This window comes from Pseudorca crassidens, chromosome 5, assembly GCF_039906515.1.
Source record: "Pseudorca crassidens isolate mPseCra1 chromosome 5, mPseCra1.hap1, whole genome shotgun sequence".
Classification (NCBI taxonomy): Eukaryota; Metazoa; Chordata; class Mammalia; order Artiodactyla; family Delphinidae; genus Pseudorca; species Pseudorca crassidens.
Window position 1 is genome coordinate 140319657 of NC_090300.1, and position 22262 is coordinate 140341918.

A 22262-nucleotide genomic window follows, 5' to 3' on the forward strand; every position below is an offset into this window, starting at 1 on the left:
GTTCCCCAACCAGGGATCGACCCTGCACCCTCTGCAGTGAAAGTGTGGAGTCCTAACTGCTGGACTGCCAGGGAATTCCCTAAAGTGGCATATTTTAAATGGATTATCTCATGCGTGTTTTTAGGCACCAAATGGTGCCGAGATCCCATCCACATCAGCTTCTCTGTGATACACTTTTCTAGGTTGACACCCGTGTGGGAAACCCACACACAGCATCAGCTTTAGACCTGGTCTGTAGACTGTGCCCTCACCTACTGAACTGTAACAGGATTGTGACAGCCCAAGAGCCCAAACAGTGATACGGTGGAGATCAAAGCAGGAGATAATGACGATCCTGACAAAGGTTTACTCGTTACTGCAAGTCAACCGCAAAGTGGGAACAGCATCAACTTCAGAACTAGGCAAGATTTCTACAAAGATGGGTGGAGAAGAGACGGGCTTGGAGGGTCACCAGTATCTGCACACGGAAACTCAGAATGAGTTTCCCTGGGCCAATCTTCCTGACAGGTGGGCCAGCCTGACCCATTTCCTCTGATTTACACTGCTTTCTTCACTCTCAGAAGGGGTAAAATTCTGATTTAAATTAAATCTGAAGTGCCCTAATTAGTTTGAGTATTATTATGCAAGGAACCTATGTTATTTACATGTCTTAAACAGATGAACACAGCTCAGTACATCAAGGGTGACAAGACAGCTTGACCCAAGTAAACAGATCCTTGTAAGAATAAACTTTTAAATCTTAGTGCTGTACATTTACATATAATCCTGATTATAAATGGAGTTCTTTTAAGGGTTTACACTACCCTTATTTGTCAAAGTTAATTTATATTAACCTCCCACACACCTGGCATTCTTCAGAGCTAGGTGACCTAACTATAAGGGAAGTGTTTTATTTTATATAAATGCACTAGGACAAAGTTGTACATGGTGGTTTTGGCACAAACTGATTCTCTCTCCTTAATGGTGGGTATAAGCAGTTCTTTTATCTCTGTTAGTTCAATGCCATGTGCAGTGTGGCTAGGATTTGAGAAACCTAAAAAAAAAGAAACACCTGTTTGTCAACTTTGTTTTTGTAAAAATGGAGCTTATCGCATCTTCATTAGGAAATCAATTTTCATGAAATTAATTCTTTGTCTTGCAAATGCTCAATCCTTTAGTTTTCTTCTGTTTTTACTTTAAGACCATTCCTATAATTGACCATTAGAGGATTTACATCTGGGACACTTGGTATATGCCAATTGGGTGGAGATGGAATCAGAATCAGAAGCCTGGCTGGTGAGAGGTCCAGCATCCCAAACTATTAAAACATTCTTGCTGTTTGGGGGGAGGTGATAGATCCCCTCGGGAATCTGATACAAACTCTATACTCTTTCTCCAGAAACATACATAAACACAAAATATTCTACACAATTTCAACGTGTTCATGGACTCCCCACTCCCACCCCCCCAAACTCTTTCATGGATGGCCTAGCATTTATGAGCCCCAAACTAGGTCTGAAAATTCCCAGGGGACAGTGAGGGGTTAAATTGTTAGAGGCTTCCATAGAAATCGCAACCTCAATCAACAGGTGCCACTGTTTTGGTTGGCTGGGAGCCTGAGCTGGTGCAATCAGGATGCTCAGGTGAAATTTGCCTGAGTCCCGTCATCAGGTGCTTCTCGCTCTGCAGCTGTCAGGCCAGGTTGGGTGCATCTGGACTGTCCAGGTCCGAAGGCTCCTGAGGATGACAGGAAGGGGTTAGAGTTTATCTGGAAACATGAATGCTCTTTGGACTTGATGTGAGGTCTCCTTCTGAGCCAGAGCCCACATTAAGAAGCTCATTCCAGGAATTATCCACCTCGTCTTCTCAGATGCCAAAGGTCGGAAAAGTGCGGCCTGTGGGGCCGGCGCACCTTACCAGGGTCCCCAAACCTCCAGCGGCCCGAGCGTGTACAGAAGGGTTCATTTCGCTTCCTCCCCAAGAGTTTGGGTGTAGTCCCGATGGCCAAGTGCCATGGAGCCCACCTTTCTCGGGTCCATCGGTTCTCCTTGTCTGTAACTCCAAACCTCTCCTTGGGCCGGCTGATTCACTGACCGACGTCCCCTTCCATTTGGGTGTGTCGGGGGAAGGCCCAGATGAAAGGCGGAGCCAAACCTCCCCCCAGCCGGTGCGATGTCTCCCCAGAAGCAGACCCGCGGCAAGGGCAGGAGCTAGTCGTTCTCGTTGAGAGCGACGCCCGCCGCCGGGAAGCTGCGGGTGACTTGAGGTGGGAGCCCTGCGCTCTGGAGTCCGCGTTCAGGACCCGCCCCCGCGCGCTGAGGACCCGCCCCCGGGACCCACCCCTCCAGCCGAGCCTCCTGGTCCCGCCCCCCAAGCCAAGGGCCCGTCTTCCGGGCCCTGCCCCGAGCGTCGAGGACACTCCCCGGCCTCTGCCCCACTCACCGAGCGCTCTCCCTTAGCCACGCCCCCCACGCGCAGAGGGCCCGCCTCTCCGCCCTGCCTCACCCCGTCCGCAGAGAAGCCCCACCTTTGGCCACGCCCCTACACGCCAAGGGCCCGCCTCCCGGCCCAGCCCTTCTAGGCTCCTCCCCACGCACCGAGGGCCCGCCCTTGTCCCCGCCCCCAAGCGTCTAAGATCCGTCCCCCCCGGCCCGCCCAGTGTCCTGGAGCCGCGGCCGCTGCGGCTCGGGAGCTGCGCTTCCTCCTATGTTCCGGCTGCCGGCCGCGCCGCAGCTGCCGATCGTTTAACCCTTGACGTCCAGCTCGGCTCCTCCGCGCCTCCCGTGGGCGCGCCCGCTGAGAAAGGCCGCCGCCGCCGGTAAGTCAGGCCGGAGCCTTCGGCCGCCAGGCGAAGCCGAGGGAGCCGGGGCGTCTCCTCTTGCGGGTCCGTGAGCGGCAGGTGCTTCCTCTCCGGGTGCACAGGGTTCGGGCGGCGCCTTGGAGGCGGGCCTGGTGTGCAGGTGGCTCCCCCGAGCGCTGCCGGGGCCCGCCGGCGCTCACTGCTGCAGTGCGGGGGCGGCCCTAGCGAGGCCGCTAGTGGGCGTGGGCTCCGGCCCCGGCCCCGCAAGGGACAGCCCGGGAGGCTAAGCGGGGTCCCCTCCCAGTTCCCCCGACTCCCCGCAGCGAAGGAAGAGCGGCCGGGCCCGGCGTGGCCTCTTGTCCGGCAGGTGGAGGTCAGGTGGGTCACGGCCCGGCCGCCCCTCACCGCGGCCGGCGGATGCCGAAGCCGCGGCTTTGTTTGCTCGAGGTCCTGGTCGGGGAGCAGGGCTAGGGATCGAGACCTTTATAAGTTGAAGGCTTTCCTGTTAAGGGAAGACCCCCCAAGTCTTCCCGACTGTCCGCAGGAGAAGGGATCCCAGCCGTAGTGCGCGCTCAGCTGCCTGGCCCCTCCGTCTTGCAGGATTGCCAGCTGCTGCCTTCCTGGATGGTCTTTTACCAACTCAGTGCCGCTGCTTATGGAGTCTGTTACCCTCAGGTGTTTCCCTAACCTGGGACAGCTGCCCTACACTTGGGAGAATCTTTGCAGCATATTTTGGTAAGGCAGTGGAGGCGCTCCTCTGCCCCCAAGGCTTTCTCCCATTATGTATCTTACATTTTTGCCACCTCAATTTAATTACCACTCTGAAAGACCCGATTCAAAATCACGTGCCCTACTTGATTAAACCACTTGCAGATGAGTGTTTCTGTGCTGTTACTGAGGATCATTATCTACTGATAAGTGTTCTGGCTCAAGGGAGGGTGACTCTGACACTTTTCACTCACCTATGTTTTCATTTAACTCAGAAACGGTCCTTCGTGTAAACATCTTTAATACTAACTTCTTTTGGATCTAGACAGTTGATTTTTCACTCCAACTTGTTTTCCTAAGAAATTAAGAATGGTTAAGGTGAGAGATCCCCAGCTGACATTTTCCGTTTTCTGGCGGATTCATCTGGTCTGATACGCCTGTTTATACGACTACTCCTTTGGGTGTAATTGTTAGGAGGCTGTAGAACTCTATCAGTCTTACCGAGCTATTGAGTCTCTCACAGAAAAGGTATCCAGAGTAGATTGCAAAAACCTTGTCAAAAGAGGTCTATAAGGGCTGCACTATTAATTTTACCTGTAGCTTAATGTAGTCGAGGCTCTGTGGCACCTGGCTGGCCTGAGCTGGAATCCTAATTCTGCCAGTTGCTCGCTATGTGACCCCAGCAATTTTCTGGAGTGCCTGATTCCCAGTATCCTCACCTGGAGGCTGATAATACCCATCTCTTAGGACTCTTGTGTGTTGCATGAGAGAAATACATGCAGAAATGATGGATTTGCCAAGCCCCCCCCCAGAAGACTCGCTTACTAGCATAGTAACAAGTGCCCCATATTTTGAAATAAAAGAGCTTGCATATTTCCAAACTTCTCACCAGTGCTGTTAGTTACATTGAATAGTACTTTCTTCTTACAGCCAACCATAACATTGAACTGCTCCAGTTACCTGCTCTTACCGGGCTGACGCCTTCCTAACCGTGAGCAGTGGTACCCCTCTGCCACCTCCCCTCCTAAACACATGTTATCGCTGACAAGGCTCTCTTCCTGCTAACAAGCGCCCACACCTGTGGACTTTGAGGACGTCTCTGCTGGTAGCTGGGCTTCCTCTGCCCTTCTTGCCAGCATCACTCTGTTACATCAGCCCACCCTCCATCACTGTGCCGCGTTAAATTGAAATTACATGTTTAGGTATTTCCTCTTTTATTAGGCTCTGAACTGTGAGAGTAGAACCCTGCCTTGTTCATGTTTCTTTCTCCAGTGCGTAGACACCTAATACAGTGAACAGACTGCATGGAGTATTGCAGTGGTTCAGAGACATGGGATTTCAGACCTGTACATTTCCTGGAATTAAAAAAAAAACAAACTTATGGACTGTAGGGATGTACTAATGTCTTATCTCTTTACTTGGCAAAACAAACTACACCTCTCCTTACCATCCTTGATATTTTCAAAAAGTATGAAGGCTATTATTTCAGAAAAAGGGGCAGGCCTTTCCAAGAATGAGCAGGCGATCTTACTGTGTGCCTATGCATAGCACAGTATATTTTTGCAGAGAGGCCCAGCATGTGCAAAGGCTCTGTGGTAGAATGAGTTGTCTTAGGACAAGCAGAGTGCCTTGAGGAGAGTCAGGTGGAGCCTTGTAGGCCACAGAGTGGGGTGGGGGGAGTGTGGACTTACTGTAGGCTTAATGGGAAGAGTTTAAACATGGTGGGGAAGTGCTTTATGTTTTAAGAGGACTTGGAGTGCTGTGTGAAAGTACACTGGAGAGGGGCAAGAGTGAAGGAGAACCCTTAGGAAGCTTCTGCAGCAGGCTTGCAGGAGAAAGGTGGCTTGCACAGTGGAGAGTCCACGGGTATTTTGGAAGAAGAGCCAACGGGACTTGGGTTGAGTGTGACAGGTGAAGAGAAGGAAGAGTCCAGGACAATGTTGAAGTTCCCATAGATGGCGGGGCCACTTTCTGAGGAAAAGAAGACTGGAGAAGGAGCAGGTTGAGCAGATAGAATCAAGAGTAGAGGGTTTTTTAACACGGAAGCAACTTAAATGTCCACTGACGGATGAATGTATAAAGAAGATATGGTGTATATACATGCAATGGAATATTACGCAGCCATAGAAAAGAGTGAAATAATGCCATTTTTAGCAACATGGATGGACCTAGAGATTATCATACTAAGTGAAGTAAGTCAGAAAGAGACAAATACTATATGATATCACTTCTATGTGGAACCTAAAATATGACACAAATGAACTTATCTACGAATCAGAAACAGACTCACAGACATAGAGAACAGACTTGTGGTTGCCAAGGGGGAGGGGAGGTAGGGGAGGGATGGGGTGGGAGTTTGGGATTAGCAGATGCAAACTATTATATATAGAATGGATAAACAATAAGGTCCTACTGTATAACACCGGGATCTATATTCCATATCCTGTAATAAACTATATTGGAAAAGAAGAAACCAAGAGGGTTTTTCAAAAACAGTGTTATTGAGGTATAATTTACAGACCATAAAATTCATTCATTGAAATATACTGTTCAGTGATGTTTAGTAAATTTACAGAGGTGTGCAAACATCCCATAATCTAATTTTAGCACATTTCCATTACCCCCCAAAAGAACGCTTGTGCCCATTTGCAGATACTCCCCTGTTCGTACTCCCCACCCTAGGCAACTACTATCTAATCTACTTGCATCTCTACAGATTGGCCTATTCTGGGCATTTCATATAGATGGAATCATACAATATGTGGCCTTTTATGACTGGCTTCTTCCCCTAAGCTTGTAATTTGCAGGTTCATCCACCCCGTCACATGTTTCAGGACTCTGTTCCTTCTCATTGCTGAATAGCGTGCCATCGTGTGGCTAGACCACGTTTTGTTGATGGACACTCGAGTGTCTAGTTTGGGATGCACCTGGCTTGAGACACGCGTGCCATATCCGGGTGGAGAAGTCAAGGAAACACTTGCATGAATTTGGGCCTTGGAGGGGGAGGTTCGGGAGGTTATAAATCTGTGGGTCATGAGCATGAAGATGGTATTTGTTAGTTAAAGGAATGGAGAGATCATTGAGGGTGGAGAGAGAGAGAGAAGGCCCAAGCTAGGTGCCTGGGAATGCCAACATTTGGCAGTCGTGTAGAGGAGGATGGGCCTGCAGAGAAGGTACAGCAGAGATGTCGGTGGGCCAGAGGAGTGTGGGCAGACAGGAGGCTGTTTGGAGAAGGAGGAAGTGGCCTGCTGCACCGTCCTCCTGAGAGGTGAATGAGGAAACAGGGTCCACTGACGTTGGCAGCTTGAAAGTTGTGTTGGCCTTAAGAAGACCGCAATGGGCCCAGAGCAATCGGAAAGTGAAGCAGAAGATATCATGGGAGTCTTACGACCTCACTGTGGCCAATAAATGAAAGATTGAGGGTTAAACATCACGTTGTCCCTGCAGTTCAGTTTCTTCCATCTGCGATATCTGGCTTTTTATTTGACTGACTACATGCAGCTCGGTTAGCCAACTAACTCCAACTCAGGGAATTTAATCATGTCACCATTGCTCCGTATTTCTCTCTCCTTTCAGACCACGTCCTAGTGAGATATTACTTAGGTTCATAAATCAAACAGGATTGTGTTTGGTTGTGAGTAACAGAAAACTTGATTGAACGGCGGCTTAAACAAATTAGCTCTTATGTGCAGAAAACAGTAAGTCCAGGGGCAGAGTGTCCAGGGTTGGTATGGGACCTTCTTAAAGCCATCTGGGGCCTCAACTGCTCTGTCCTTCCACTTATGCAGGGAAGTCGTGCCTTAAAGATGGCTCTTTCCTCGTGGTTGCAAAATGTGGCTTCAGCTCCAGCATCAAACCTTTGTTTCGGGCAGAAAGAAGGGGAAAGGTGGAGGACAACAGGCCAGAAGAGTCCCCCACCAGCAGTTCTATTTGTCCAGCCCTGTCATACGGCCACCTAGCTGTAAGGGAGGCTGGGAACTATAGTGCCGCCCTGAGCAAAATGAGGGTTCTCTTAGTGTGGAAAAGGGGGCAAGGAATTTGGTGTGGGTGCCTGCCACACTTTAAATAGATCTTAATCAGATGAAGACTAGAGAAGGGAGGCAAGTGGAAACCCTAAGGCATCACTTTTGAGAAAACATTGGAGTATGGAGCTTGGTGACAAGTCTAGAGAACGATTTGACATTTCCACGCCTTGTGGAGTGCTTTTCAGAGCTGTAACTTGTTTGAATAGACTGATGGCTTGACTTTCAGATTTTTTTTTTAAATGAAGGAGTAAAAACAAAACTTAAGCATGTATTTCTATATGTTATAATGTATAAATGGTGGATGTTTTCAAAAAGGCAAATCTGCAGCATCTCATGTTTCCTTTTGTCACATTGGGGATGAGAAGAAAAGGAAATGGTTGCTGTTGGCATCGGGCTCAGGTAGTCGACGTCTCAGGCTTTGCAGTAGCTGCAGTGGTTCATATATAATGAATGCATCTATCCACAGGAAAAAAAAAAAAAAAGAAAGAATCCATCAAAGAATATACAAGGGCCAGAATAAAATGATGACTGCTTGGGCCCTGGTGTGACACACCTCCGCGCAGACTCCTCACCCAGGGGCATAGAGCTGTCGGGGGCCTGGCAGATAATTGGCACTTAGTAAATGAACAGGCACGTGGTGGGTTTCTGACACCACTGCTGTCAGACGCTTCACCCTTAGGTCCTTTTTTTTCCTCCTGGTTTTCTTGTAGAATATTTCCAATCCTCTCTCCGAGTCTAGTTGTAGAGGATTGGATTGCTAAACCAACTGTTCAATGAAGACCATAGATCTGCTTTTCCTTAGGTCTTGGAAATGCCCTATGCTGGGGGGGACCGCCTGCGTTGAGAATTACCAGTCAGCAACAACATGCAGTTAGCCACTTTGTGACTTGGCTCCTAGAATTCACTTTGTCCATTGAGTGGAACTCTAGCGTTTTACTTCTTTCTGCTCTGTCCATTTGTCTCCCTCGGAGTCCAGGAGGGCCGGAACCGTTTATCTTTTATCTGCCATCGTGCCTGGCTCAGCAGCCTTGCTAAATATTTGAGTTGGATCGCCCAGCACGTTTGTGCATAGGAACGTTTGTGGCCGTGTGTCCCCTGGGACTCTGGGCTGGGAACGCTTTTCATCCTCGAAGAGCTGCCTCATTTGTTTATTCACTGATTCCCTCTTAGATACCTTCTCTGCTGCGAGAATGGACCCAGAAGAGCAGGAGCTATTGAATGATTACAGATACAGAAATTACTCTTCTGTGATTGAAAAGGCTTTAAGAAATTTTGAGTCCTCCAGCGAATGGGCAGATCTCATATCCTCACTGGGCAAGCTCAACAAGGTATGTGGGGCGGGGAGTGTTTGGATTGCAGGGAGGCAGGGACACAGCTGTCCTTTTATTATTTCAAGGACTTGTCTTTTTAATATTACACTACATGCTGATTACAGCCATTAGATAAGAAGAACCACCGATAATTCTGTCACCCAGAGTTACCCACTATTAACCTATTGGTGTACGTTCCTCCCCTTTCAGCCCTTTTTTTTCTGAGCATAGACATGCAGTGTGGATATAGTCGATAGAGCAGCTGAACAGTCTGTTTTCTCAACAATATTTAGTTCTAAATATTCTAAACAATATTTAGTTCTGAACAAGATAAATTTATAAATTATCCAGTTATTCAAAGATGAATTGTCCTTCGTGTACTGCTTAGGGTCTTTATGGCTTTTTCTTCTCCAGTGTACTTTTTTCACCATTTTACTGCAGACTGGTAACTCCTAGAAGAATAAAGGATGAAGTAATTACGGAAATCTGCCCAGAAATTGTGCATGTGTTTGGACGAGGGAAAAGGGGTTGCGTCTGAGTAAACCAAAACTGGTCGCATGTGGGCTTGACCTCGTGTTCTGTGGATGGGGACCATTGTATTTTTCCATCCTGCCCAGAAGGAGGGTGACACAGTGATGCTCAAACACTCAGGCGACCACTGTGACCTGTAGGAAGAAGATACCTGGGCTCGAAGAGGCTGTGCCTGGCTCCGTTACTGTCTGGCCAGGGCTCCTGGCTGTGATACCTGACTTTGGAGCCCGAGTGCCATATGGGAGCTGGGAGATGTCCAGCCTAGTCTGGGAGGTCCCCATTCCCCAGGTAACACACACCAGGGGACTCTATAACAAACCTCGCTAAAGAGAAAGAATCTGTCCGTTTACCTCTTCAAGGGACCAGGGTAGGGAGAGTGAGAATGCGAGCAGCCTGACCACGGGGGCAGCGCCTGGGCAGCCGTCCAGCAGCAACCTCCTGAAAGCAGCTATCAGCACCCACAGATGGCAAAGAGGAGATAGGCAGTTATTACAGGCAGTGGCCGGGAAACTGCACGGTCTCTGCAAAGTGTATTTACAACATGTGAACATCATGGCTGGTGCTGGCTGGGGTGGAGACGTGTAATAAAACAGCAAATAAGGGCTTGAGAGTGCTTTGGCTGTAGAGCTCTGACTCAGGACTTTTTCTAGCTGAAGGTAACATTCACTGTCTTAAATGAAGGTGGGTTGCCTTTCCAGGGGAAAGCGAGAAGCCCTGGAATGGGGCTTGGACAGATTCGGCTTCTTCTAGATGTTTCTCTGTTTTAGTACTTGACTCTCCTGGAATCTAAAAACAGCATACTTTTGGGGAGGGGGGGTGTGTTCATTATTTTTTTGTTGAGTTAAAATTCATGTAACATAAAATTTACCGTTCAGCCATTTTAAAGTGTGGGGTTAAATGGCTTTTAGTACATTCATGATGCTGTGCGACCATCACCACTATCTAGTTCTAGGACATTTTCACCACCCCAAAGGAAACCCTCTCCGTTACTCCCCTTCCCCTGTCCCTGGCAGCCACTAATCTACTTCCTGTGTCTGTGAATATTTCATACAAAAGGACTGGTACAATGATGTGATATTTTGTGTTGGGCTTCTTTCACTTAGCACGTTTCCAAGGTTCATGCATGTTGTAGTGTGTACTTCATTACTTTTTATGGCTGAATCATGTTCCATTGTATGACAGACCACATTTTGTTTATCCATTCATCAGTTGGGTTTCTACCTGTTGGCTCGTGTGACTAGTACTGTATGGATATTCATATACAAGTTTTTGTTTGAACACTATTTTCATTTCTTCCGGGTCTATACCTAGGAGTAGAATTACTCAGTCATGTGGTCATTCTATAGTAAACTTATTGAGGAACCACCAAACTGTTTTCCTCAGTGACTGCCCCATTTTACATGCCCACCAGCAATGTATGAAGGCTCCAATTCCTTCTCAATCTCAGTAACACTTATTTTCAGGTTTTTTGTTCTTTTTGTGTGGTACGCGGGCCTCTCACTGCTGTGGCCTTTCCTGTTGCGGAGCACAGGCTCCAGATGCACAGGCTCAGCGGCCATGGCTCACGGGCCCAGCCGCTTCACAGCATGTGGGATCTTCCCGGACCGGCGCACGAACCCGTGTCCCCTGCATCGGCAGGCGGACTCTCAACCACTGTGCCACCAGGGAAGCCCTCAGGGTTTTTTTGATGATAGCTATCCTAGTGGGTATGAAGTGGTATTTTGTGGTTTTGACTTGCATTTCCCTAATGACTAAAATTTTGAGTATCATTTCATTTGCTTATTGGCCATTTGTATATCTTCCTTGGAGAAATTCCTATTCAAATGTTATGTCCATTTTTTAACTATGCTATTTGTCTTTTTGTTGTGATTTGTAAGAGTTCCTTATATCAATACATTCTGGGTACTGATCCTTTACTGGATATATGATTTGCAGATTTTTTTTTCCCCATTGTTTAGGCAGTCTTTTCATTTTTTTTTTTTTTTTTTTTTTTGCGGTATGCGGGCCTCTCTCTCCTGTGGCCTCTCCCGTCGCGGAGCACAGACTCCGGACGCGCAGGCTGAGCGGCCATGACTCACGGGCCTAGCCGCTCCGCGGCATGTGGGATCTTCCCGGACCAGGGCACGAACCCGTGTCCCCTGCATCGGCAGGCGGACTCTCAACCACTGCGCCACCAGGGAAGCCCGATAGTGTCTTTTGATGCACAAAATTTTTAAATCTTTGATGAAGTCCAACTTTAACGTTTTTTCTTCTGTTGCTTGTACTTTTGGTGAATATCTAAGAAACCATTGCCAAATCCAAGATCATGGAGATTTACCCGTGTTTTCTTCTAAGAGTTTTATAGTTTTAATTCTTATATTTAGGTTTTTGCTTCATTTTAATTTGTGTTTTGTTTTTGTTTTTTGTTTTTCATAGATGAATATCAAGTATGTAGTAAGGATAAAATTAACTCATAGCACACATGCAATTCAAACATGTAAAATTAAACAGTCTACCATTGGGAAATACAAACAACATATGTGCCGAAACTTCTAAAAAATACATGATAAACACAATGACCATATTATTGTATACAACCAGGGGTATTAGGTATCTCTGGGATGGAAGTGGGGTGGGTTTGGGGCATGTGCGTGCATTCTGATGTTCTGGAAACATTTTCCTTTTCTTTAAATTTAATTTTTTATTTTATATTAGAGTATAGTTGATTTACAATGTTGCATTAGTTTCAGGTGCATAGCAAAGTGATTCAGTTATACATATACATATATCCACTCTTTTTTAGATTCTGTTCCCATATAGGTTATTTCAGATTATTGAGTAGAGTTCCTTGTACTATACAGTAGGTCCTTGTTGATTATCTGTTTATATATAGTAGTGTGTATATGTTAATCCCAAACTCCTGATTATCCCTCCCCCCACCCTTCCCCTTTGGTAACCATCAGTTTGTTTTTGAAGTCTGAGTCTGTTTCTGTGTGTAATTAAGTTCGTTTGTATCATTTTTTTTTTAAGATTCCACATATAAGTGATATCATATGATATTTGTCTTTCTCTGTCTGACTTACTTCATTAGTATGATAATCTCTAGGTCCATCCATGTTGCTGAAAATGGTATTATTTCATTCTTTTTTTACAGCTGATATTCCATTGTATATATGTACCACATTTTCTTTATCCATTCCTTTGTCAGTGGACATTTAGGTTGCTTCCATTGTCTTGGCTATTGTAGCTAGTGCTTCAGTGAACATTTCAGTGCATGTATTTATCTTTTTTTTTTTTCTGGCCACGCTGTGTGGCATGCAGGATCTTAGTTCCCCGACCAGGGATCAAACCCGTGCCCGCTGCATTGGAGAGAACAGTCTTAACCACTAGACCTCCAGGGAAGTCCCCCACCCCCTTTTTTTGCATGTGTCTTTTCGAATTATGCTTTTCTCTGGATCTTTGCCCAAGAGTGGGATTGCTGGGTCATATGGGTCATATTTTTAGTTTTTTAAGGAACCTCCATACTGTTCTCCATAGCGGCTGTATCAATTTACATTCCCACCAACAGCGCAAGAGGGTTCCCTTTGCTCCACACCCTGTCCAGCATTTATTGTTTGTAGACTTTTTGATGATGGCCATTCTGACTGAGTTAATTTTGTACATGGCGTGAGGTGGGGCTCCAACTTCATTCTTTTGTGTGTGGAAATCCAGTCGTTTTGCGTGTGCAAAGCCATCTGATGAAGAGACTGTTCTTTTGAAGGGTCTTGGAATCCCAATTAACTATAGAGAGATGGATTTAATTCTGGACTTTCATTATTTTCATTGATTTATATGTTTATCCTTATGCCAATACCACACATTTTGATTATTGTAGCTTTGTAGTAAGTTTTGAAGTGGGGAAGTAAGAGTCCTTCAACTTTGTTGTTTTTTTTAAGAATTGTTCTGGATTCCTTGAAATTCCATATGAATTTTAGGATCAGCTTGTCAATTTCTGCAAAAAAGCCAAGTGGGATTTTGATAGGGATTGCATTGATTCTGTAGATCACTTTGGGGAGTATTGCCATATTAACAGTATTGTCTTCTAATCCATGAACACAGAATGTCTTTCCATTTATTTAGGAACATGTATATTTTGAGGTAGGTAAAATTATAAACTTGGAAAGTGCAGTTCTTGAGCATTGAGGTATTCTGTGAAACAGGCTTTGTTTCAGTGTACCTGAAAAACTTTCAGAAATGTTTAATCATTTTAACCCAACCCAGGTTATTGAGTACAGTTGAATCTTTCTTTAAGGAGCTTTGAAAGCATTAGCCATTCATTCTTTCAGTGGCCATCTGAGTGCCTAAAATGTGCCAGTAGGTGCCAGGGTGCAGCAGAGAGCAAAATTGACAAGACCGTGCCCTCATTCTGGTGGGGATGGGGGAAGCTGGATGATAAAATAGACGTGTTGTTAGGTGGTGATGAGTGCTGTGGGAACCGTGAAGAAGGGAAGGGAGGGTGAGGGTTGCTGAGACGATGCCGTTTGACCAAGCCCAGAGGCTCTGGTGTGTCTGAGGCCAGGGAGGTTGCCACAGAGCAGGTGAGGGATGGGGAGAGTGTAGGAAACGAGGCTGCAGAGGAAAGGGGTGGGGAGGACGTCTGATCGTGTCGGTCCTTTAAAGCTGGAGTCTGACAGTGGCCCCTGAGCTGGGGGCGGCTGCCCGGCAGAGTGCCACAACCTGGCTTCCCTTTTAGGTGCTAGAACCATTTCCAGCTGCTCTACTGGGTGGGGCCGGGCAGAAGCAGGGAGACCATTTAGGAGCTGTTGCTGTAACGTAGATGGGCCAGCAGGGACGTGTTTGGATTCTGAATGTACGTTGAAGGTGTTGCTAACAGGCTTTGTTCGCGGAGCGGATGTGGGATATAAGGGGAAAAGAGGAGTCCAGCATGACTTGCAGGTTTCTGCAAGGTTTTTGGCTTGAGAAGCTGAAAGGATGTGATAGGGAGGCTGGGCAGGGAGACCAGGGGCTCCCGTTGGAAGGTGTTAGTTGTTTTTTTTTTTGCGGTACGCGGGCCTCACACTGCCACGGTCTCTCCTGTTGTGGAGCACAGGCTCTGTACGCGCAGGCTCAGTGGCCATGGCTCACGGGCCCAGCCGCTCCGCGGCACGTTAGGATCCCCCGGACCGGGGCACGAACCCGCGTCCCCTGCATCGGCAGGCGGACTCCCAACCACTGCGCCACGAGGGAAGCCCAAAGATGTTAGTTTGAGCGTCTGGAAGATGTTCCAGTGTGATGTCCATGGGCTGTGGGATACGAGTTGTATTGGATAAGAGTTTTAAAAAGACAACTTTTTGTTGTCAGCCAATTCCATGTAACCCCGCTCCTGTGTCCTCTTTGCGCCAGCTTCCTGTCCTCTGCTGCAATGATTAGGTAATGAGGGTGAGTGGCCCCCTTGATGAATTTGCAAGATGTTGTGGGATGAGGGCGACACTGTCGTCTGTCCCTCCCCCAGCCTTGCCGATGACAGCTGACATCCATAGAGAGCGCACTGTGCTGAGGACCTGGTGTGCATCCTTGTATAGACTTACAGCATGTCTTGAGATTGGACCCAGACTAAGCAACTTGTGCAAGATCATAGCCGGCAAATAGCAGAGGGAGGACCCAGACCCTGTCTGCCGGCCTCCAACACGGTGCTCTGGAGCAGGGCCCCCAGCTATTTTCATGTCAGTATCTGTGGCTCACATAAGGGGTCAGGGATGCACCTCTTTGCTTTCTTCATTAGCCAAACGAGGCAGATCCGATTATTAGCCCCATTTTACTGGTGAAGCCCCCTGTCATATGGCTGCTCAGTGGTTGTTAGGGGTTGAATTGTGTCCTCCAAAATAGACCTGTCGTAACCCCCAGTATCTCAGAGTGTGGCCTTATTTGGAGATCTGATCTTTACAGAGCCAGTCCAGTTAAGACGAGGTCGTTATCCAGGATGACTCTGTCCTTATAAAAGGGGGAAATTTGGACCCAGACACAGACATGCGGAGAGGGAAGACGCCAGGAGAGAATGAAGGCAGAGATCCGGGGGATGCAGTTGAAAGCCAAGGAATGCCAAGATTGCCAGCCAACTGCCGGAGGATAGAAGAGCAGCCTGGAGCAGATTGTCCCTCACAGCCTCGGAAGGAGCCGGCCCTGCCGACAGCTTGGTCTCAGACTCCCGGCCTCCATTTCTGTCGTTGTAGGCCTCCCTGCGGGTGGTGCTTTGTTACAGAAACCCTAGCAAACGGATACGGTGGTAGAACCACTGTATACTGAACACTTAGGTGCTTGGGACCCAGCACTGGATACACGGTTCCTGCTCTCATGGAACCTAAGGCTTTGCTGGTAGCAGACAGACAGCGAATAAATACGTGCCGTTGGGGGCTGAATGCTAAGAGGAGAAGTTAACGAGGAGAGCCGGTAGCGAGGAAGGAGGATGGGATGCTAGTTCAGGCAGAGACGGCTCTCTGATAATTGGAGATTTGAGCAGAGGCCCAGATGCGTCGAGCTAGCTGGTGGGGAGGCCATCTGGGGCACGGGCCTGAGTCCAAGGTCCAGCAGGGGGCGGGCGTGGCTGGAGAGGAGAGGTGATAGGGGTTGAGGGAGGAGGGGTAGCCAGGGCAGGTCACCGGGCTTCGTCCTGCGATGGAGGGACGCCACTGAGCTTCCAGGAAGGCTTTGAGCAAGGTGACCCATCGCTGCCTTTGTCCGTAGAGGAATCCCTCCGGCTGATGCATGGGGAATGAGCCTGATCACGGGAGCCTGTGGGTGGGAGTGGGCAGCCTCAGCACCCGGATCAGAGTTACTGGACGTGGAGGGGTTGGGAAGGTGCTGGAGAGAGCGAGCCTTGATCAGCTTAGCGATCACTTACTTCTGGGAGACCCGCGACTTCTGCATTCAAGGGTACCTCATAGGAGTTGATGTGAATAAACAATTTTCTTAAGGCTTTTGTGATGCTCAGACTTCTTGGACTCTTGTGTGGACACACAAATTCAGTGAGTGAATTAGTGACGAATTAGTAAAAAAATGCAAGCAGAAACAATATCGTGGTGTGCAAAGTTAGGTGCAGTTGTGTTCTAATTAAGGTGGACGATTGCAAGTTATAAAACATAAACCGTATACTCAACAGCAGAAGTGTATCTGGCTCAACTTGACGAGAAAACTGAGCCCCAAGAGGTTTTGGTTTGTCAGACTATAGACAGGTTCTAATTGTATTATTTCTAAAACTTGCTAAACTTTCAGTATCATGTTTAGAATCTTTCTGTATTATGGAAAAGTTTATCTTTTATAGTTTTATGTGTATCAACCTGAACAGGGTAATTTTTGCTTCGTTGTTTTTCTGAGACTTCAAGCTGTCACCTTTCACGGATCATTTTTAGATAAATTTTAATCAAGGGCATTTGAACCCTATGAACCCAACCACTGTACCAAGCCTGGGGTAGAACTTGGATTATGGAAATGAAGGATCGTTTATTTAAACTCTGTACATTTAAAAAACCTTAGCACTGAAGCTTCTTTTAAAAAAAAATCATAATGGTTCTGAATGAACCACGTTTTTTGGGGGGGATTTTTTGCTGCTTTTATTCAGTATCCCACTATTTCACAAAATGGCCAGATAGCAGGTGACGTGCATGAGTAGCAAGGGAAATAGGTCTTGGGTATTGTTAAGTGTTTCATCTTCTAAAGTCTTAACGCTGAACGCCAAGCACCTGTCCTCTTCTCCTTGTGTGTCTGTGTCCTAATCTCCTCTTCTTGTTGTTGAGCTTCATTGTTGTGGCATGATGGGAAGAAGGTGGCCGGAGCTCGGAGACCAGGTGAACTGTTCTGGCTCTTTACAGATCAGCTCCAAGACCTCGTCTACCTAAACACTTGCTGAGTCTCACCTGGATCCTGACGTTTACCCGAGCCCTGATAACTGCTTCTCTGTTAAATAGCATTAGTTCAGATAAAGCCTCTTTGGTTTGGGGTCTTTGTTAGTTTGCTAGGGCTGCCATAACAAAATACCACAGACTGGGTGGCTGCAAGGACAGAACTTGATTTCCTCGAAGGTCTGGGGGCCGGACGTCCAAGATCAAGGTGTCGGCAGATTTGGTTTCTCCTGAGGCCTCTCTCCTTGGCTTGCCGACGGCTGCCTGTTGCTGTGTCCTCTTCTCCTTGTGTGTCTGTGTCCTAATCTCCTCTTCTTAGAAGGCCACCAGTCAGTCATATTGGACACCACCTATATGACCTCATTTTACCTTGGTCACCTCTTCAAGGACCCTGTCTCCAAATACATCCACATTCTGAGGTACCGGGGATCAGGATTTCAACATACGAATCTTGGGGACACAGTTCAGCCCATAACAGGGTATGATAATGAACTGCAATTTGTCCCTCCACATATGAACTGTTTAAAAAAGTTCATTTCTGGTGGAAGCCCAGATGGCTTTTCATCACGTGCCTCATGGAAGAGTAGAGCGTTATTTATTTAATCTTTTTTTACTGCCCTGGAGCACTGTGGAGAACTTCAGCTCTTGTGTGTGTAGTAATACAGGATGTGCCCGGAACTTCCGAGTCCCTCAGGGCAGCCTTCCGGACTGCCTCAGTCCACTGGGGCTGCTGTGACAATACCACAGCCTGGGGGGCTTATTGACAACAGACATTTATTTCTCACTGTTCTGGAGGCTGAAGCCAAGGTCAAGGTGTAGGCAGATTCAGTGTCTAGTAAGGGCCGTCTTCCTCGTTCACATTGGCTGTCTTCGGTTGTGTCCTCACGTGGTGGAAGGGGCAGAGATCCCACTCTCGAGGGCTCCACCCTCATGACCTAATCACCTCCCAAAGGCCCACCTCCTAAGACCATCACACGGGGGGACACAGACATTTAGACCATGACCCTGATGACTTGTGCCCCACGTGACTGCACCTCAGCGGCTCTGCACCAGCTTCTCTGTGGGGCTCTTTGCGGGGAGTCTTTTAGGGGAGTCCAGCCCTCCAGGTTGGGCTTCCCCATCTGTCTCCCTGTGAGGACCCTTGCAGTCCTCCTCCCACTGAGACACAGTCAGAATTGCTGCCCGTGATCCCTGCTGGACCAGACTCTGCTTAGCAAGTGAGCTGGAGTCAGGCCATGAGCCCCTCTCAGCCCACGTGATGCCTGCTTCCATCTTGTCGACTCACTTTTGGGCCCCCATCTGGTAGAGAAATGGTGTCTCAGTTTAGGGCATTTATTTTAGTCATTTTCCAGCAACCTATTGCTGCTGTCTGGGGCGGTGACCTTGAGGGTAGAAGGTGTCAGATAAATGGGGTGTCAGGGTCATATTGGAAAGTCATGGGCCTAAATGCCTTCTGAGAAGAGACCAAACTTAAAGGATGTTGTTGGCAATTACTGACTCCTTTCACCTGGAAATAAAGTAGATCCTGCACCTCTGCCGGAGAGTGGCGAGCGCAGCGCCCACTTGTTTCTGGCAGTGTTCTGATCTTCTTGGCACTGGGACTTGAGAGATGCAGCTAACAGAACTCCCGTTCCTAATGCGTGAAGGCTGCCCCATCCTGTGCCACTGTCCTATCATCCTTCTTTTTGTGGGTGATGCCCTAGGTGGCATCCTTGCTTCTTACCCTACCCCAGGTTCTCGAGAAGGAGCTGAGAACTGGCAGGCGCTGTTCAGCTTTGAGAGAATGGCCTCACCGTGAGCCACTCAAACACCATAAGGCTGACATGGTCCTTCTGGAAAAGTGCATTTCTTTTTGCTGAAGGGAGTCTGATAGGCTGCCAATAATTGATAGCTAGGATAGTCTATTTATTTTGCATCTGAGCCAAGGATTTTTTTCTTTTTTTTTTGCTGGTCTTCCTTTCACATCTGCTGGAGGGATGGAAATAGTCCAGATTTGGACAGGTGAATTAGTCTTCCAGTAATCTTATGACAAAAGCTCATCTGAAAAAAAAAAAAAAGGCTCATCTAGCAGAAGTGAGTTTATGGATAAGGAAAAGGGCTGTGGTTTCCTTGCGTGTTATAAACACTATCAAAAAAGCTAAGAAACCAGAAATATCATGTCAGGACTGAACTGTGTCGTCCCCCCCAATCCCCGCCTCAACCACTAAATGCATACATCAGAACACCCCCTAGTGTGACCGTATCTGGAGATAGGGTTTCAGGAGGTAAGGTTAAATGAAGTCATAAGCGTGAGGCCCTAATCCAGTAGGACTGTGGCCTTAGAAGAGCGAGCTCTCCCCTCCACATGAGGACACAGCGAGAAGGCACCATCTACAAACCAGGAGGAGAACTGAGTCAGTCGGTACCTTGATCTGGGACTTCCAGTCTCCACAATGGTGAGAAATACATTTCTGTTGTTTAAACCACCTAACCTGTGGTATTTTGTTACGGCAAACTAATACAGAAGGAAATAAGTTTAAGCTGGGCTATTTTTCAAAAAGGATGACTGATTGAACATGAACACCAATATACAAGCTTGCATCTGAGCAGGCATTCCCATTTAGTTATCTTTTTAAATGGTCTTCTCTTTTTTCCCTTTTTTTTACAATTTTGCTGTACAATAAACTACACGTATATAAAGTGTATAATGGATGAGTTCTGATGTGTGGATATCCCTATGAAACCATCACCATATAAGATAATGAGCATGTATCCGTCACCCCCAGAAGTTTCTTCCTGGCCTTTTGTGGTCCCTCCTCCCTCCCTCCCCTCTCCCCCATCCCCAGGCAACTGCTGATCTGCTTTCTATCATCATCGACTAGTTTGCATTTTCTAAAATTTTATATAAACAGACTCATACGGTATATACTTTTTTTTTTCCTGGTCTGCTTTCTTTCGCTCAGCCAAGCTATTCTGAGAGTCATCCAAGTCCTATGTATTGATAGTTTTTGCCTTTTTACTACTGAGTAGAGTTTTGTGGATATACACCATTTATTTATCCATTTGCCTGTTAATGGACATCGAGTTGCTTCCAGTAGGTATATATTTAACTTTAAAAAACTGCCAAATTGGGCTTCCCTGGTGGCGCAGTGGTTGAGAGTCCGCCTGCTGATGCAGGGGACACGGGTTCGTGCCCCGGTCCGGGAAGATCCTACATGGCGCGGTGCGGCTGGGCCCGTGAGCCATGGCCGCTGAGCCTGCGTGTCCGGAGCCTGTGCTCCACAACGGGAGAGGCCACAGCAGTGAGAGGCCCGCGTACCGCAAAAAAAAAAAAAAAAAAACCTGCCAAATTGTTTTCCAAAGTGTAATTTTACACCAGCAGTTACGAGGACTGCAGTTCTTCCGTATTCTTGCCAACACTTGGTATGGGCAGTCTTTTTTTTTAATTGAAGTATAGTTGATTTCCAATATTTTATTAGTTTCAGTTGTACAGCATAGTGATTCAGTATTTTTACAGATTATACCTCATTAAAAGTTATTACAGGATAATGGCTTTAATTCTCTGAACTGTACAATATATCATTGTTGCTTATCTATTTTATACATAATAGTTTGTATCTCTTAATCCCATACCCCTAATTTGCCCCTCACCCCTTTCCTCTTCCCTTTGGTAACCACTAGTTTGTTTTCTATATCTGTGAGTCTGTTTCTGTTTTAGGTATACATTCATTTGTATTTTGTTTAGATTCCACATATAAGTGATATCACAACACTTGTCTTTCTCTCTCTCTGACTTATCTCACTAAGAATAATATTCTGTAGGTCCATCCACATTGCTGAAAATGGCAGAAATTCATTCTTTTTTTCAGTTGAGTAATATTCCATTGTGTGTATGTATGTGTATATATCACTGTGTGTATATCTTCTGTATCCACACCACATCTTCTGTATCCATTCGTCTGTTGATGGGCATTTAGGTTGCTTCCATGTCTTGGCTATTGTAGACAGTGCTGCTGTGAACATTGGGGTACATGTATCTTTTCAAATTAGTGTTTTCATTTTATCCAGCTATATACTCAGGAATAGAATTGCTGGATCATATGGTAACTCTGTTTTTAGTTTTAGTTTAGGGACCTCCACACTGTTTTCCATAGTGGCTGCACCAACTTACATTCCCACCAACAATGTATGAGGGTTCCCTTTTCTCCACTTTTTGATGATAGCCACTCTAACAGGTATGAGGTGATACCTCATTGTGGTTTTGATTTGACTTTCTCTAATAATTAGCCATGTTGAGCATCTTTTCATGTGCCTGTTAGCCATCTGTATGTTTTCTTTGGAAAAATGTCTGTTGAGGTCTTCTGCCTGTTTTTTTGATTGGGTTGTTTGTGGGTTTGTTTTTCTTTCTTTTTTTTTTTTTTTTTTTGATATTGAGTTGTCTGAGCTCTTTGTGTATTTCGGATATTAACCTCTTGTCAGTGATATCATTTCCAAACATTTTCTCCCATTCTGTAGATTGTCTTTTTGTTTTGTTGTTGGTTTCCTTTGCTGTACAAAAGCTTTTAAGTTTAATTACGTCCCACTTGTTTATTTTTGCTTTTATTTCTTTTGCCTTAAGAGGCAGATCCAGAAAAATATTGGTATGATTTATGGCAGAGTGTTCTGCCTATGTTCTCTTCTAAGAGTTTTACAGTTTCAGGTCTTTACATTTAATCCATTTTGGTCTTTAATCCATTTTGAGTTTATTTTTCTATATAGTGTGAGGTAATATTCTAATCTCATTGTTTTACATGTGGCTGTGCAGTTTTCCCAGCAACACTTATTGAAGAGACTGTCTTTTCTCCATTGTATAGTCTTGCCTTCTTTGTCATAGATTAATTGACCATAGGTGTGTGGGTCTATTTCTTGGCCCTTTATTCTGTTCCATTGATCTGTGTGTCTGTTTTTGTGCCAGTACTATGCTGCTTTGATTACTGTAGCTTTGTAGTATAGTCTGAAGTCTGGGAGGGTGATTCCTCTAGCTTTGTTCTTTTTTTCTCAGGATTGCTGTGGCAATTCAGGGTCTTTGTGGTTCCAT

The 22262-nt window shown here is 46.5% G+C and overlaps 1 protein-coding gene and 1 long non-coding RNA gene across 6 annotated transcripts in view; one reads left to right on the forward strand and one right to left on the reverse strand.

Annotated features, from left to right (window-relative positions):
* Positions 1 to 961: 961 nt before the first annotated feature.
* LOC137224584 (uncharacterized) lies at positions 962 to 2282 on the reverse strand. The gene is made up of 2 exons (XR_010943389.1): positions 2004 to 2282; positions 962 to 1716 (listed from the first exon to the last, which is right to left on the reverse strand). It is a non-coding gene; the product is annotated as an uncharacterized lncRNA (long non-coding RNA).
* A 350-nt stretch (positions 2283 to 2632) lies between these two features.
* The window catches only part of DOP1B (DOP1 leucine zipper like protein B), a 108924-nt gene continuing 89294 nt past the window's right edge, over positions 2633 to 22262 (forward strand). For 4 of the 5 annotated variants that reach the window (XR_010943843.1, XM_067739450.1, XM_067739451.1 and 1 more), the window contains exons 1-2: positions 2633 to 2797; positions 8683 to 8840. Coding sequence is in view for 3 of the 5 variants with exons in the window: in XM_067739450.1 (XP_067595551.1) it covers positions 8703 to 8840 (138 nt within the window). In the remaining 2 variants the exon portion in view is untranslated. The remainder of the gene's footprint in view (positions 2798 to 8682; positions 8841 to 22262) is intronic. The other variant, XM_067739453.1, reaches the window with a different exon arrangement.